Genomic DNA, 12,586 nt, shown 5'->3' with positions numbered 1-12,586 from the left:
TTTTGGTCTATGTGCAAATTGCTACAAATGATGGCATAATCCAACAAAACAGTTGACTCACGATGGCTAAATTGCGGTTAACATCTTTGTCCATATTCACACAAGAATTTTGTTTAAAATTTCAGCAATCAATAAAAAATGTGCACTAAAGCTCTACAAAATAAAATCAAAATTCAGCTTCATTACCAAGATTCAATACTAGTGCATAATTTAAATATAAAGGAAGACATCCTGAACATTTGTCTGCTGGACTTATGAATTCAACATGTTCAACTCAAGGACAGACAATGAACAAATAAAATGTTACAAAATACTTTATTCAAAAATGCAGGTACTGATAATGCTGGTAATAGCTAAAATTTAGTTTGGTTATAAATCATGGTTATAGGCAATGAATATATTTCACTGGATTGATCATATTCTTTGTAAAATACAACAAAACTCCACAAAAGGTATGCAGAGAATTTCCATACAAACAATTTTTAAGCATTCTAGGTTTTAAAAATACTCTGTACGAGTGAAAGTACAGTTTATGATTTCCAATTCAACATTGGGGTCTGCATTATTTTTTCAGCCAAGTTCTAGTGAATTCCTTTTGTCACATGGCTCATTTGCTCTACCAATTATTGAAATGTCTTACTTATCATTTAGTGGACATGTAGATTACCAGTGCATCTTTTTCTTAATTATGATCAAGTGATCTATAGCTAACCAATGTCAGATCTAGCCCTAACACCAAATTTCAAGTGGAAAACTTGTTTCACACTCACCACATTTAATATATAATTTAATGTACAGTAAAATACATGAGAGCATATAATTACAGTTATCTCCACTTTAATGCCTTCCACTAAAACTGGACATGGGAGTCTGAACATATTCCTAGTTTCAAAACTGAATCGAACATGTTTCAGGATCCACAGTATCCAGTCTAAAAATCACATTCCATTACATGTATTTTAAGTCTAGAAAGGCTTTATACTAAAATGGTGAATCCACAGACATTGTTAGAATCTCAAAATGCTCTGATAACCCAAGTGGCTAAATAAACAAAGGGATAATTATTATTGAGCAAAAGAAAAAAAATAAATTTAATGAAAGCAATGACTTCATCATTAAGCTTCAATTCCTCTTAATATTGTAATGATTTCCATATTTACATTTAAGCTGCAATAATATCATGCATTAAGGCTATCTGCTACATAGACAAGATCAAGCTTACTAGTTAGATACAGTACATTTCATTATACCCATGATTCTTGAATGTGAATGGCTGACATGCAGTCACACGATTTTCACAATTGCCAACTGATGTGCTGGAGGGAGTATCAGGGCGAACACAATAGTTCCAAGATTTCTTTTGACCTTGTGGGAACATAATTTTCGAGAACAGAACTATTGGGGACATTTGAAGTGAACTAATCAATTAAGTATAGCCTACTGACAAAATAATCTTGGAGCTGTAGAGACAGCTTATCAGAAGTGACTTCATAGCTTCAGGGCTGCACAGACAGCTTATCAGTAGGAGTAGACTAACAAGCAAAAACTATCAGGACAGCTGTATACTGCTTAATTGACAAGGCAGTACCCCAATCAGGCCCCCACACCAAGAAACTGCAGAAGTTTGTAGACCAATTGGGAACAAAGAGTAGGTGTTACTGATTTGTATGAATAACTATAATAAGGCTTGATTTGGCGCGGGGGGTTTAGTTCAGTGTGTGTGTTGCTTTTAGTTTTAGTTAATTTCATTGTTAATTATTACATCTTCAGAAAACTTAAGTACTGCAATAAAGTTTCTTAAAGCTACAGTCGGACTTAATAGGTCTAATGAAACCAACTCCATATGATTGAAATATTGAATAATAAGTATCTCTTGCAACAAAAAAGTTTGTGACTGGAGTTTTCAAACTATTAAATAACAAATTACCCTGTGTTTTGCAGAATTGATCCTCTCAGGATAATAATTAAAATACTATTGTAATTCAATTGCAGTCATGGTGTATATTTAGCCTGCTCTCAAAGCCAACTAGTACAATAAATGAGCGTCAACCACTTAAGAATTGTAGCTATAGCAAAAAGTTTCACTTTTAATCCCTTTAGTTATCCTATTTACTTTTTTTGAATATGTGTTTGATAAAGTAAAGCCACAACTTGCACGTGCATGAAAAGTCAATTATGGATGTAACTGATCAGCTTTAATTAAAGTAAGCAGGCACATAAATATTCAAACTAACAAGTTTAAATATCACCAATAATAATATTCCTTTAAATTATCTTCCATGGTTTTCAACATCTTGAATTCAATCTCAAATTGGCAAACAATATTTTTTAAAATCTTGTCTGCAAATATTATTTTTGGAAAATGAACCCCAACAAATACTGCTGACTTTTTGAGAGCAGTTATTGAAAACCATTTAAATATGGAAGAAATATATTTTGGGGATTTTTAATCAGTTGAATATTCTAATAGTTTAACTAATGGTATGGAATTAATACCCATTTTGGACAATTGTATACGAGGACAGTACATTTCACTGAATACACATAAACCAGTACATTTCAAAACACTGGTTCATTCAGATCCCTATGGATAGCATGGATGAATGCAAAATTAAACAATATATGGTGAAGCAACTGTACATGTATTATTTTGGATTAAAATACCCATACCCTGAAAGTCAATTTCTTGTAAGTAAAACGTTCATCATTCCAGAAATGGCTCGATATCTTAAAAATATTACTACCAGTTTAGCTTACAAGGACTTGAACTACTCTCATTTCTTTGCACAGAAATTCAACCAATCCAAATTACATCAAGTTTTAGCTCCTGAACAGCATTTTATGCACCATTACCGTGTCCAAATGTAGCCACGTTAAAAAGCAGAATACAATGCGAAAAAATTTCTGTCATTTTCTCTTCTATCTACTAAACCCTTCTTGCAAAACAGATTTTAAATTGTTAATAAACTTTTCATAAATCATATATTTAGTCCAGACTTTGAAATCACCATAATGTAGATTTCAAATAAGGTAACGCAATTTAGTTAGGAAATAACTAATAATTCCTCATCAAGTCCTAGAATCCAATAGCTACAAGTATCCAAAGCAGCATAGTGCACACTCTCAAGGACAGTGCACTGAACCAGTATTTAAGAGCAATTTTGTGTTCATACTTGACAATCACATTGATGCTCTTCAATTAGTACTGTTCAGGAGCCAACACACCAAATACATTGACATAATAGATTATGTTCTATAATTAGTAGCACACTTCTCTCAACAAACTTAAACCAATTATTTCCACAAAAATTTAACATCCACATTCTTTGGCTGAGCAATTGAATTCTTGCTTCAGGATCGAAAGAATTAGAAATAGGACAAACAAATCTAATAATCAGCTAAACATGTACTGTGCCGCAGTACAGCTGTGCAATCATCCAGGTCCATCCAAGTATAAAGCATCTGCATAATAGTGTTGAACAAAAAGACAACTTTCAGTGTCAAGCTAGATCCGACATATGCCACCCAGAGTAATAGTGTATATACGTTGCCCCCCAAAATATATGTTAAATCCCCCATTTGAAAAAAAAGCATATTTGTTATTATGTAACACTGGTGTATAGGTCACAGCCATACATCTTGGGTATCAACTTACAGCAGTTCCTTACATTTGTGAATGGCAGGACATTGTAGAGAAGCTCTCACTTGTCTGTCAGTTGTACGTCAGATTAAAAAGTATGATTTATTTTGCCTAGTAGGGATAAATTGGGAACAGATATTGAAGAAATGCACAGTTCTTAATGTGTGATTTTAGAAAAACTGAGGAAGTGTAAAAAAATTACAATTTTTCAATATTCAGCTAAACATTTTCATAATTCTAATACAACACAAGATGAATATACCAAGTGTTAATCATCAGCTAAGATTTTGTTGATACGGAATGCTGTGGATTAGAAAAATCATAACACTAAAATAGCACTGCCATTCTGAATTATTTTACACTTCCAGTGATCTAGATGTACAACATTTTGTTGATCCAAGGGAAATTCTTTCCGTCACTGCACCAAAATGGAGAGGACCAGGCAAACATCTCGGTTTACTGATACCATGGAGTCTTCCGAACCCAACGAAGTGTGAATCCTGCATCTGTTCTGATTTTAATAGAAGCAGCCTCTGCTTCTCGCACAGTTTCCTTAACAGACTGCATCAGGTTCTGAGCATTATGAACCAGCATTTCCGTAGCCTGACAGGAAAAATTGAGCAGTCACATAAACATTCATTAAAAACAAAGCTCGCAACAAGATCTTAAAAAATTACAGCTTCTGAAAATTGCTCTTAAATCTATCAAGGAAAATCTCTATTTATTCAATACCTAGCAACTTGATTATGAAATGCTGTTAAAAATCCCAACAGTGAAAGAATGGCTAAATCTGACCATTTTAATAAATACAAGTTTAATGAGCCATAAATTACTACTCGCATGTATAACAAAATATTTAACTCTTACCCGCAACTTTGTCACACCATTTATAACACAATGATCCAATTAAATTGCTTTTATGGATAATAATGAATTAGGGCAATTAGATCCCATTTTAGTTAGGGAAAAGCAATTAAAGCACAGTGATTTATGATCAAGATGATCATAACATGATAGAATTTCACATTCAGTTTGAGGGCGAGAAGCGTGCGTCAAAGACTAGTGTTTTAAATATAAGTAAAGGCAACTATAAGGGTAAGACGACAGAGTTGCCAAAGTGAACTGGGAAATTAGATTAAAAGATAGGACAGTAGAGAAGCAGTGGAAGACTTTTAAGGAGATATTTCATAACCCTCAGCAAAGATATATTCCAGTGAGAAAGACTCTAGGAGTAGGATGCACCATCCATAGCTAACTAAGGAAGTTAACGACAGTATCAAATTGACAGAAAAAGCAGACAATTCTGCGAAGATTAGTGGAGATCGGAAGCTTGGACAGATTTTAAAAACCAGCAAACAATGACTAAAACAGGGAGAAATTAGAGTATGACAGAAAGCTAGCAAGAAATATAAAAACAGATAGCAAGAGTTTCTACAAGTATTTAAAAAGGAAAAGAGCAACTCAAGTGAGCGTTGGTCCTCGAGAGCGCAAGTCTGGGGAATTAATAATGGGTAACAAGGAAATGGCAGAAGCGTTGAACAGGTATTTTGTGTTGGTCTTCACTGTAGAAGATATAAAAAACATCCCAAAGATACTTGAAAAACAAGAGGCAAAAGGGAAGGAAGAACTTAAAACAATCACAATCGCCAAGGAAAAGGTACTGGGAAAACTATTAGAGCTAAAGGCCGACAAGTCCCCAGGACCTGATAGCCTGCATCCGAGGGTAAAGAAGTGGCTACAGAGATAGCAGATGCATTAAATGTGATCTTCCAAAATTCCCTCGATTCTGGAAAGGTCCCAGTGGATTGGAAAATATCAAATGCAACACCTCTATTCAAGAAAGGAGAGAGTCAGAAAGCAGGAAATTATACCCCATTGGGAAAATGCTAGAATCCATTATTAAGGAGATTACAGCAGGACATTTAGAAAATCATAATACAATCAGGCAGAGTCAACATGGTTTTGTGAAAGGGAAATCGTGTTTGACTAATTTATTAGAGTTCTTTGAGGAAGTAACAAGCAATGTGGATAAAGGGGAACCTGTACATGTGGGGTACTTAGATTTCCAAAAGGCAGTCGATCAGGTGCCACATAAAAGATTACTGTGCAAAATAGGAGTTCATGGTGCAGGGGATAACATCATCATGGAGAGAAGATGGGTTAGCTAATTGGAAGCAGAGAGTAGGAATAAATGGGTTATTTTGGGGTTGGCAGGATATGACTAGCGGAGTGCCACAGGGATCAGTGCTGGGGCCTCAACTATTTACAATCTATATCAATGACTTAGATGAAGGTACCAAAATGTATGTTAGCTAAATTTGCAGATGACACAAAGTTAGCTAGGAAGGTAAGTTGTCAAGAAGACAGAAAGAGTCTACAAAATGATATAGATAGGTTAAGAGAGTGGGCAAAAATTTGGCAGACGAAGTATAATGTGGGAAAATGTGAACTTGTCCACTTTGGCAGGTAGAATAGAAAAGCAGATTACTTAAATGGAGAGAGACTGAAGAACTCTGCAGTACAGAGGATCTGGGTGTCCTGGTACATGAATCACAAAGTTAGCATGTAGGTACAGCAAGCAATTAGGAAGGCAAATGGAAATGTTGTCGTTTATTGCAAGGGGAACAGAACAAAGAAGTAGGGAAGTTTTGCTATAGCCGTACAGGGCCTTAATGAGATCACATCTGGACCACTGCATACAGTTTTGGTCTCCTTACTTATGAAAGGATATAATTGCATTAGAAGCCGTTCGAAGAAAGTTCACTTGACTGATTCCTGGGATAAAGGGGTGATCCTATGAGGAAAGGCTGAATGGGTTGGGCCTATACCCATTGGAGTTTAGAGGAATGGTCTTATTGAAGCATACAAGATCCCAAGGGTGGATGCTGGAAGAATGTTTCCACTTATGTTAAGACTAAAACTAGGGGACATAGTTTAAAAATAAGGGGTCTCCCACTGAAGACAGGAATGAGGAGAAATTTTTGCTCTGAGGGTCGTTAGTCTGTGGAATTCACTTCCTCAGAGAGCAGTGGAGACTGGGTCATTGAATATATTCAAGGCTGAGTTGGATAGATTCTTAATAGACAAGGGAGTCAAGTGTTATGGGGGCAGACAAGTGGAGTTGAGGCCACGTTCAGATCAGCCATTATCTTAGCATATGGCGGAGCAGGCTCGAGGGGCTGAATGGCCTACTCCTGCTCCAAATTGTATGTTCGTATGATGATTGTGATGACTTGAGTGGACTGATGCAGCATTTGTATCCACTATGTCCACAAACAGCAGTTTGGCTGCATTTAAGTTATTTGTTCCCTGCTCTAACATAAGTTTTGCCCTTTTATGGTGTCTCTGTTTCATTCAGGGGGTGCACTGCTTAGTAAGTCAAGCAAGGTCCAACAAAAATTATCTTGACCTATTTAGGAGACTCAAGTATGAGCCAATTATATAGCGCAAAGCTCTTTCCCATATGTAACATTAAAATAAATGGGCGACCATCAGTTTGAACAAGACCATGGTTTCACAAATTTGAAGATTGCCTCACCTGCTCAGACTCCTCCTCACTAATGTTAGTGCGGCCCAACATAGTAGCTTTGACAGTAGAGAGAATTTTAAGTTGTGTGCTGATAGTTGGGATACGTTCACACACCTGTGATTGAGACGAAAGTGAACACAAACATGAACAAGCAGAGAAAATATAGGAAACTACTAACTGCACTCAGATTTCTTCCCTATTTGTTCTTGTGACTTGGATGACATCATCAAGGTTGTATTTATTGTGCATCCTAACTTTACACAACAGAAAATGAGTAAGATTCTATATATTTATCATGATTATTTTCTTTCTGAAAGGTTTCCACTTATGCTTAGGATTTGGCCATTTATCACATTCTTCCAGTATGAATTATGTAACTTGATTGTGTGTAAAGGCACTTTTTAAATAAAGTCCCAACTGCAGACTGAATTATTCTCCCAAAACTTCTGTTCACTGTTCAGTTCATTTGCCATACCTGTAGAAGGTTAGTTCTGATTCGCTTATCAGTACACTGTTTGGCAACTTCCTTTGCCAGTCTTGTCACTTCATCAGAAGCCTTAGCTATGTCCTTAGCACAGTGAATAAGGGCACGTTTGTTTCCACTGCCACCACGCACCAGTCGCGACATTTCTGCCATCAACAAGGCCATCCTCTTGGCAGCACCAATGATGTCATTACCCTGATGAATGAATCACATCGAAGATTTATTTTTTGTCATATCAAAACTTAATTTGGTTCTATATCTGTTATGTAAGTACATGGTCTCAATCCAGCTTACTGTTCCAATAGATGCTGCTTCTTACCTAATTTGCTTAATTGATTAATTTGCAGCTACCTCAGTCAGCAGGATTCTACACTGTATATTGGTTGGAAATGTTAAAAAATCCTTCTCCATTTCTGCCAATCAAGTGTTTTAGTCAAATTTCAGATTATGCTTTGTGTACAATTTTCAAACCTTTCATTAAAAATCATTTTAATTCCAAGTTTTTAAACTGTTCCTGCAATGCACTTAGTGGAAAAGCTAACAATCCTTATTATACCTGAGCTTTTAAAAGTGACAAGTATGATATTATGCACTCTCAGGTACGTAGTTGCTTACTGATAGTTAAAAGCAGCTTCAAACAATACTTTCCAGCGTTGTCTGAACATTTGTGAAGTAACTGTAAGGTATTCCACTGTGAAGCACAATAGCATCTCAACTTGAATAAACTCAATTATTACAAAAATAGCAAAGTATGGTGCTGCAGCCATGGTAAAATTGCATGTATTTTATGGGAATGTTTACTTGAAACTGGGTAGACCTGTTAATGGGTCAAACTACTGAAGAACAGTGGAGAATATTTAAAGAAACATTTAACGAAATACAGAGCGAGTATATACCCGAGAGGAAAAAGCTCCACTCCACAGAAAAAACAGCCATGGACAACGTAAGAGATTAGGGATAGCATAAAACAAAAAGAAATGGCTTACAAAAATGCAAAACACAGCACAGATCCAGCCGAATGGGATCGATAACAAAGACCAGCAAAGGGTCACAAAGCAGCTTATAAGAGCTACTAAATGAGATGAAAGGAAACTTGCAAGGGACATCAAAATCATTAAGAAGAAATTTTATAGTTACATAAAGGGAAAACGGGTGGTCAAGAGCAATGTAGGCCCACTAAAAGCTGAAATTGGAGATATTGTCTTTGATAATGGGGAAATGGCAGACATGTTGAACAATTACTTTGCCTCAGTATTTACAGTTGAAAAGGAGGATAACTTGCCAGAAGTAACGAAAAAATTAATAGCCGCTAGGACAGGGACTTAATACGATTACCGTAAGTAAATCAGTAACAAGGAAATTAATGGAACTAAAGAGTGAGAAATCCCCAGGACCTGACGGTTTCCATCCGAGGGCGTTAAAGGAAGTAGGGGAGCATATTGTAGATGCCCTAACTATAGTCTTTCAGAGTTCCTTAGATTCAGGAGTGGTCCCTCTGGATTGGAAAGTTGCATGTCATTCCACTTTTTAAGAAGGGTGAAAGGGGGAACCAAGGAAATTACAGACTAGTTAGCCTGACATCTGTGGTGGGCAAGTTGCTGGAGTCGATAATCAAGGATAGGGTGACTGAACACCTCGAAAAAAATTCAGTTAATCAGGGACAGCCAGCATGGATTCATGACGGGAAGGTCATGCCTGACAAATCTCATTGAATTTTCTGAAGAGGTGACTAAGAGAGTGGACAGGGGAATGTCTATGGATGTTATTTATATGGACTTCCAGAAGGCATTTGATAAAGTCCCACATAAAAGACTGTTAACGAAGGTAGAAGCCCATGGAGTCGAGGGCAAATTATTGACATGGTTAGAAAGTTGGTTGAGTGGTAGGCGACAGAGAGTGGGGATAATGGGTAAGTACTCTGATTGGTAGGATGTAACTAGTGGTGTCCCGCAGAGATCTGTGTTGGGGCCTCAATTATTCACATTATTCATCAACGACTTGGATGATGGCATAGTAAGTCATATATCCAAATTTGCTGATGATTCCAAGTTAGGCAGCATTGTAGACAGTCTAGATGATAGCATAAAATTGCAAAGAGATATGGACAGACTAGGTGAGTGGGCAAAACTGTGGCAGATGGATTTCAATGTGGGCAAGCGTGAGGTTATCCATTTTGGACCAAAAAAGGATAGAGCAGGGTACTTTCTAAATGGAAAGAGGCTAAGTACAGTGGATGTCCAAAGAGACTTGGGGGTTCAGGTGCATGGATCTTTAAAATGCCACGAGCAAGTGCAGAAAATAATCAAAAAGGCTAATGGAATGCTAGCCTTTATATCTAGAGGATTGGAGTATAAAGACACAGAGGTTATGCAGCAGCTGTACAAAACCCTGGTTATACCCCACTTGGAGTACTGTGAGCAGTTCTAGGCACCACATCTTAGGAAGGATATATTGGCCTTGGAGAAAGTGCAACGTAGGTTTACAAAAATGATACCTGGACTACAGGGGTCAAGTTACGAGGAGAGATTACACAAATTAGGCCTGTTTTCGCTATAATTTAGAAGGTTAAGGGGTGATCTGATCAAAGTCTTCAAGATATTAACAGGAAAAGACAGGCTAGATAAAGATAAACTATTTCCACTGGTTGGAGATTCTAAAACTAGGGGGCATAGTCTAAAAATTAGGGCCAGACCGTTCAGGAGATGTTAGGAAAGACTTCTTGACGCAAAAGGTGGTAGAGGTTTGGAACTCTCTCCCACAAACAGCAGTTGAAGCTAGAACAGTTGTTAATTTTAATCAGAGATAGATAGATTTTTGTTGAGCAAAAATATTAAGGGATATGGGCCAAAGGCAGATATATGTAGTTAGGCCGCAGATCAGCCATGATCTCATTGAATGGCGGGGGAGCTAAATGGCCTACCCCTGTTCCTATCTTATGTTCCTATGATAAATAAAAAGCACTTTTTACTGCTAAACTGAAATCTAAAAGTATTAACTAAACTCTAAAGCTCTGTGACTCCCTGACAGCTCTGCAAGTTTATCTAATGATTAACTAAACCATCAAGATTGCTGATATAATTCCCAGTATGTGCACGGTTAGCGTATCTTGGTAAAGGCAGTGCTAATATGCTACAGTCACCCGTATTTGAAGAGGAGGGGAAAAAATGGCCAGGTTTCCATATCTGAACATTATCCGTTGAACACTGCAGGAAAGTGATGTATATGAACATTCTTTTCTTTCCTTTTTTGGGCCTCCTTATCTCAAGAGACAATGGATACGCGCCTGGAGGTGGTCAGTGGTTTGTGAAGCAGCGCCTGGAGTGGCTATAAAGGCCAATTCTAGAGTGACAGGCTCTTCCACAGGTGCTGCAGAGAAATTTGTTTGTCGGGGCTGTTGCAAAGTTGGCTCTCCCCTTGCGCCTCTGTCTTTTTTCCTGCCAACTACTAAGTCTCTTTGACTCGCCACATTTTAGCCCCGTCTTTATGGCTGCCCGCCAGCTCTGGCAAACGCTGGCAACTGACTCCCACGACTTGTGATCAATGTCACAGGATTTCATGTCGCGTTTGCAGACGTCTTTATAGCGGAGACATGGACAGCCGGTGGATCTGATACCAGTGGCGAGCTCGCTGTACAATGTGTCTTTGGGGATCCTGCCATCTTCCATGCGGCTCATATGGCCAAGCCATCTCAAGCGCTGCTGACTCAGTCGTGTGTACAAGCTGGGGATGTTGGCCGCCTCGAGGACTTCTGTGTTGGAGATACGGTCCTGCCACCTGATGCCAAGGATTCTCCGGAGGCAGTGAAGATGGAATGAATTGAGACGTCGTTCTTGGCTGACATACGTTGTCCAGGCCTCGCTGCCATAGAGCAAGGTACTGAGGACACAGGCCTGATACACTCGGACTTTTGTGTTGCGTGTCAGTGCGCCATTTTCCCACACTCTCTTGGCCAGTCTGGACATAGCAGTGGAAGCCTTTCCCATGCGCTTGTTGATTTCTGCATCTAGAGACAGGTTACTGGTGATAGTTGAGCCTAGGTAGGTGAACTCTTGAACCACTTCCAGAGCGTGGTCGCCAATATTGATGGATGGAGCATTTCTGACGTCCTGTCCCATGATGTTCATTTTCTTGAGGCTGATGGTTAGGCCAAATTCATTGCAGGCAGCCGCAAACCTGTCGATGAGACTCTGCAGGCACTCTTCAGTGTGAGATGTTAAAGCAGCATCGTCAGCAAAGAGGAGTTGCCAACATTAGACACTGCCAATCAGTCATCTGCAAATCTCAGGGGCTCTCGAGTCACATAATCTCCAAGACTCACTGTTGAGGATTGCACATCAAATGTGGTATTTGGCAAGGAATCTGGGGATGGTCATCTCCAATGGAATCTCATCCTGGCAAGGAGTCAACGGGCTAAAATTGGACACACTCAAAATTGGTGGCAAGTCAACAGGCAAATTACTCCCTGCAGTGGTCTGGGGTGGCACAAGGCCTGAGTGAAATTCAGCAGCAGACCAGCGAAATCCGGACGTGGATGGAGTACGCTGATACAGCTCACTGGCTGGAATTGAATATTTGGCCTGGCTGCAATGCTGGCAGGACCATCAGGTAGGCATGGGGGATGCATGGAGTTGTGGAGATGTGGACAGAATGTTTGAGTGCACAGACTGGCAGTGGCCAGCAGCAGTACTATGGAGCCTGGAAGAGGTTTTTTTTTTAAAATTCATTCATGGGATGTGGGCATCACTGGCTAGGCCAGCATTTATTGCCCATCCCTAATTGTCCTCGAGAAGGTGGTGGTGAGCTGCCTTCTTGAACTGCTGCAGTCCATATGGGGTAGAAAGGGAGTTCCAGGATTTGGACCCAGCGACAGTGAAGGAACGGCGATATAGTTCCAAGTCAGGATAGGCGTGGCTTGAAGGGGAATTTGCAGGTG

The 12,586-nt window shown here is 38.8% G+C and overlaps 1 protein-coding gene across 2 annotated transcripts in view; it reads right to left on the bottom strand.

The window, feature by feature from the left end:
- Positions 1–298: 298 nt before the first annotated feature.
- The window catches only part of LOC137355464 (vinculin), a 137,898-nt gene continuing 125,610 nt past the window's right edge, over positions 299–12,586 (bottom strand). For both annotated transcript variants that reach the window (XM_068020611.1, XM_068020612.1), the window contains 3 exons: positions 7,645–7,848; positions 7,179–7,283; positions 299–4,243 (listed from right to left, as the gene is read on the bottom strand). In XM_068020611.1, coding sequence (XP_067876712.1) covers positions 4,097–4,243; positions 7,179–7,283; positions 7,645–7,848 — 456 coding nt within the window. In that variant the 3' untranslated portion in view covers positions 299–4,096. The remainder of the gene's footprint in view (positions 4,244–7,178; positions 7,284–7,644; positions 7,849–12,586) is intronic.

The sequence above is a fragment of the Heterodontus francisci genome, chromosome 42, assembly GCF_036365525.1.
Source record: "Heterodontus francisci isolate sHetFra1 chromosome 42, sHetFra1.hap1, whole genome shotgun sequence".
Taxonomy (NCBI): Eukaryota; Metazoa; Chordata; class Chondrichthyes; order Heterodontiformes; family Heterodontidae; genus Heterodontus; species Heterodontus francisci.
The sequence above is the reverse complement of the archived record's forward strand: the minus strand, read 5'-3'. Positions and strand labels throughout refer to the sequence as shown.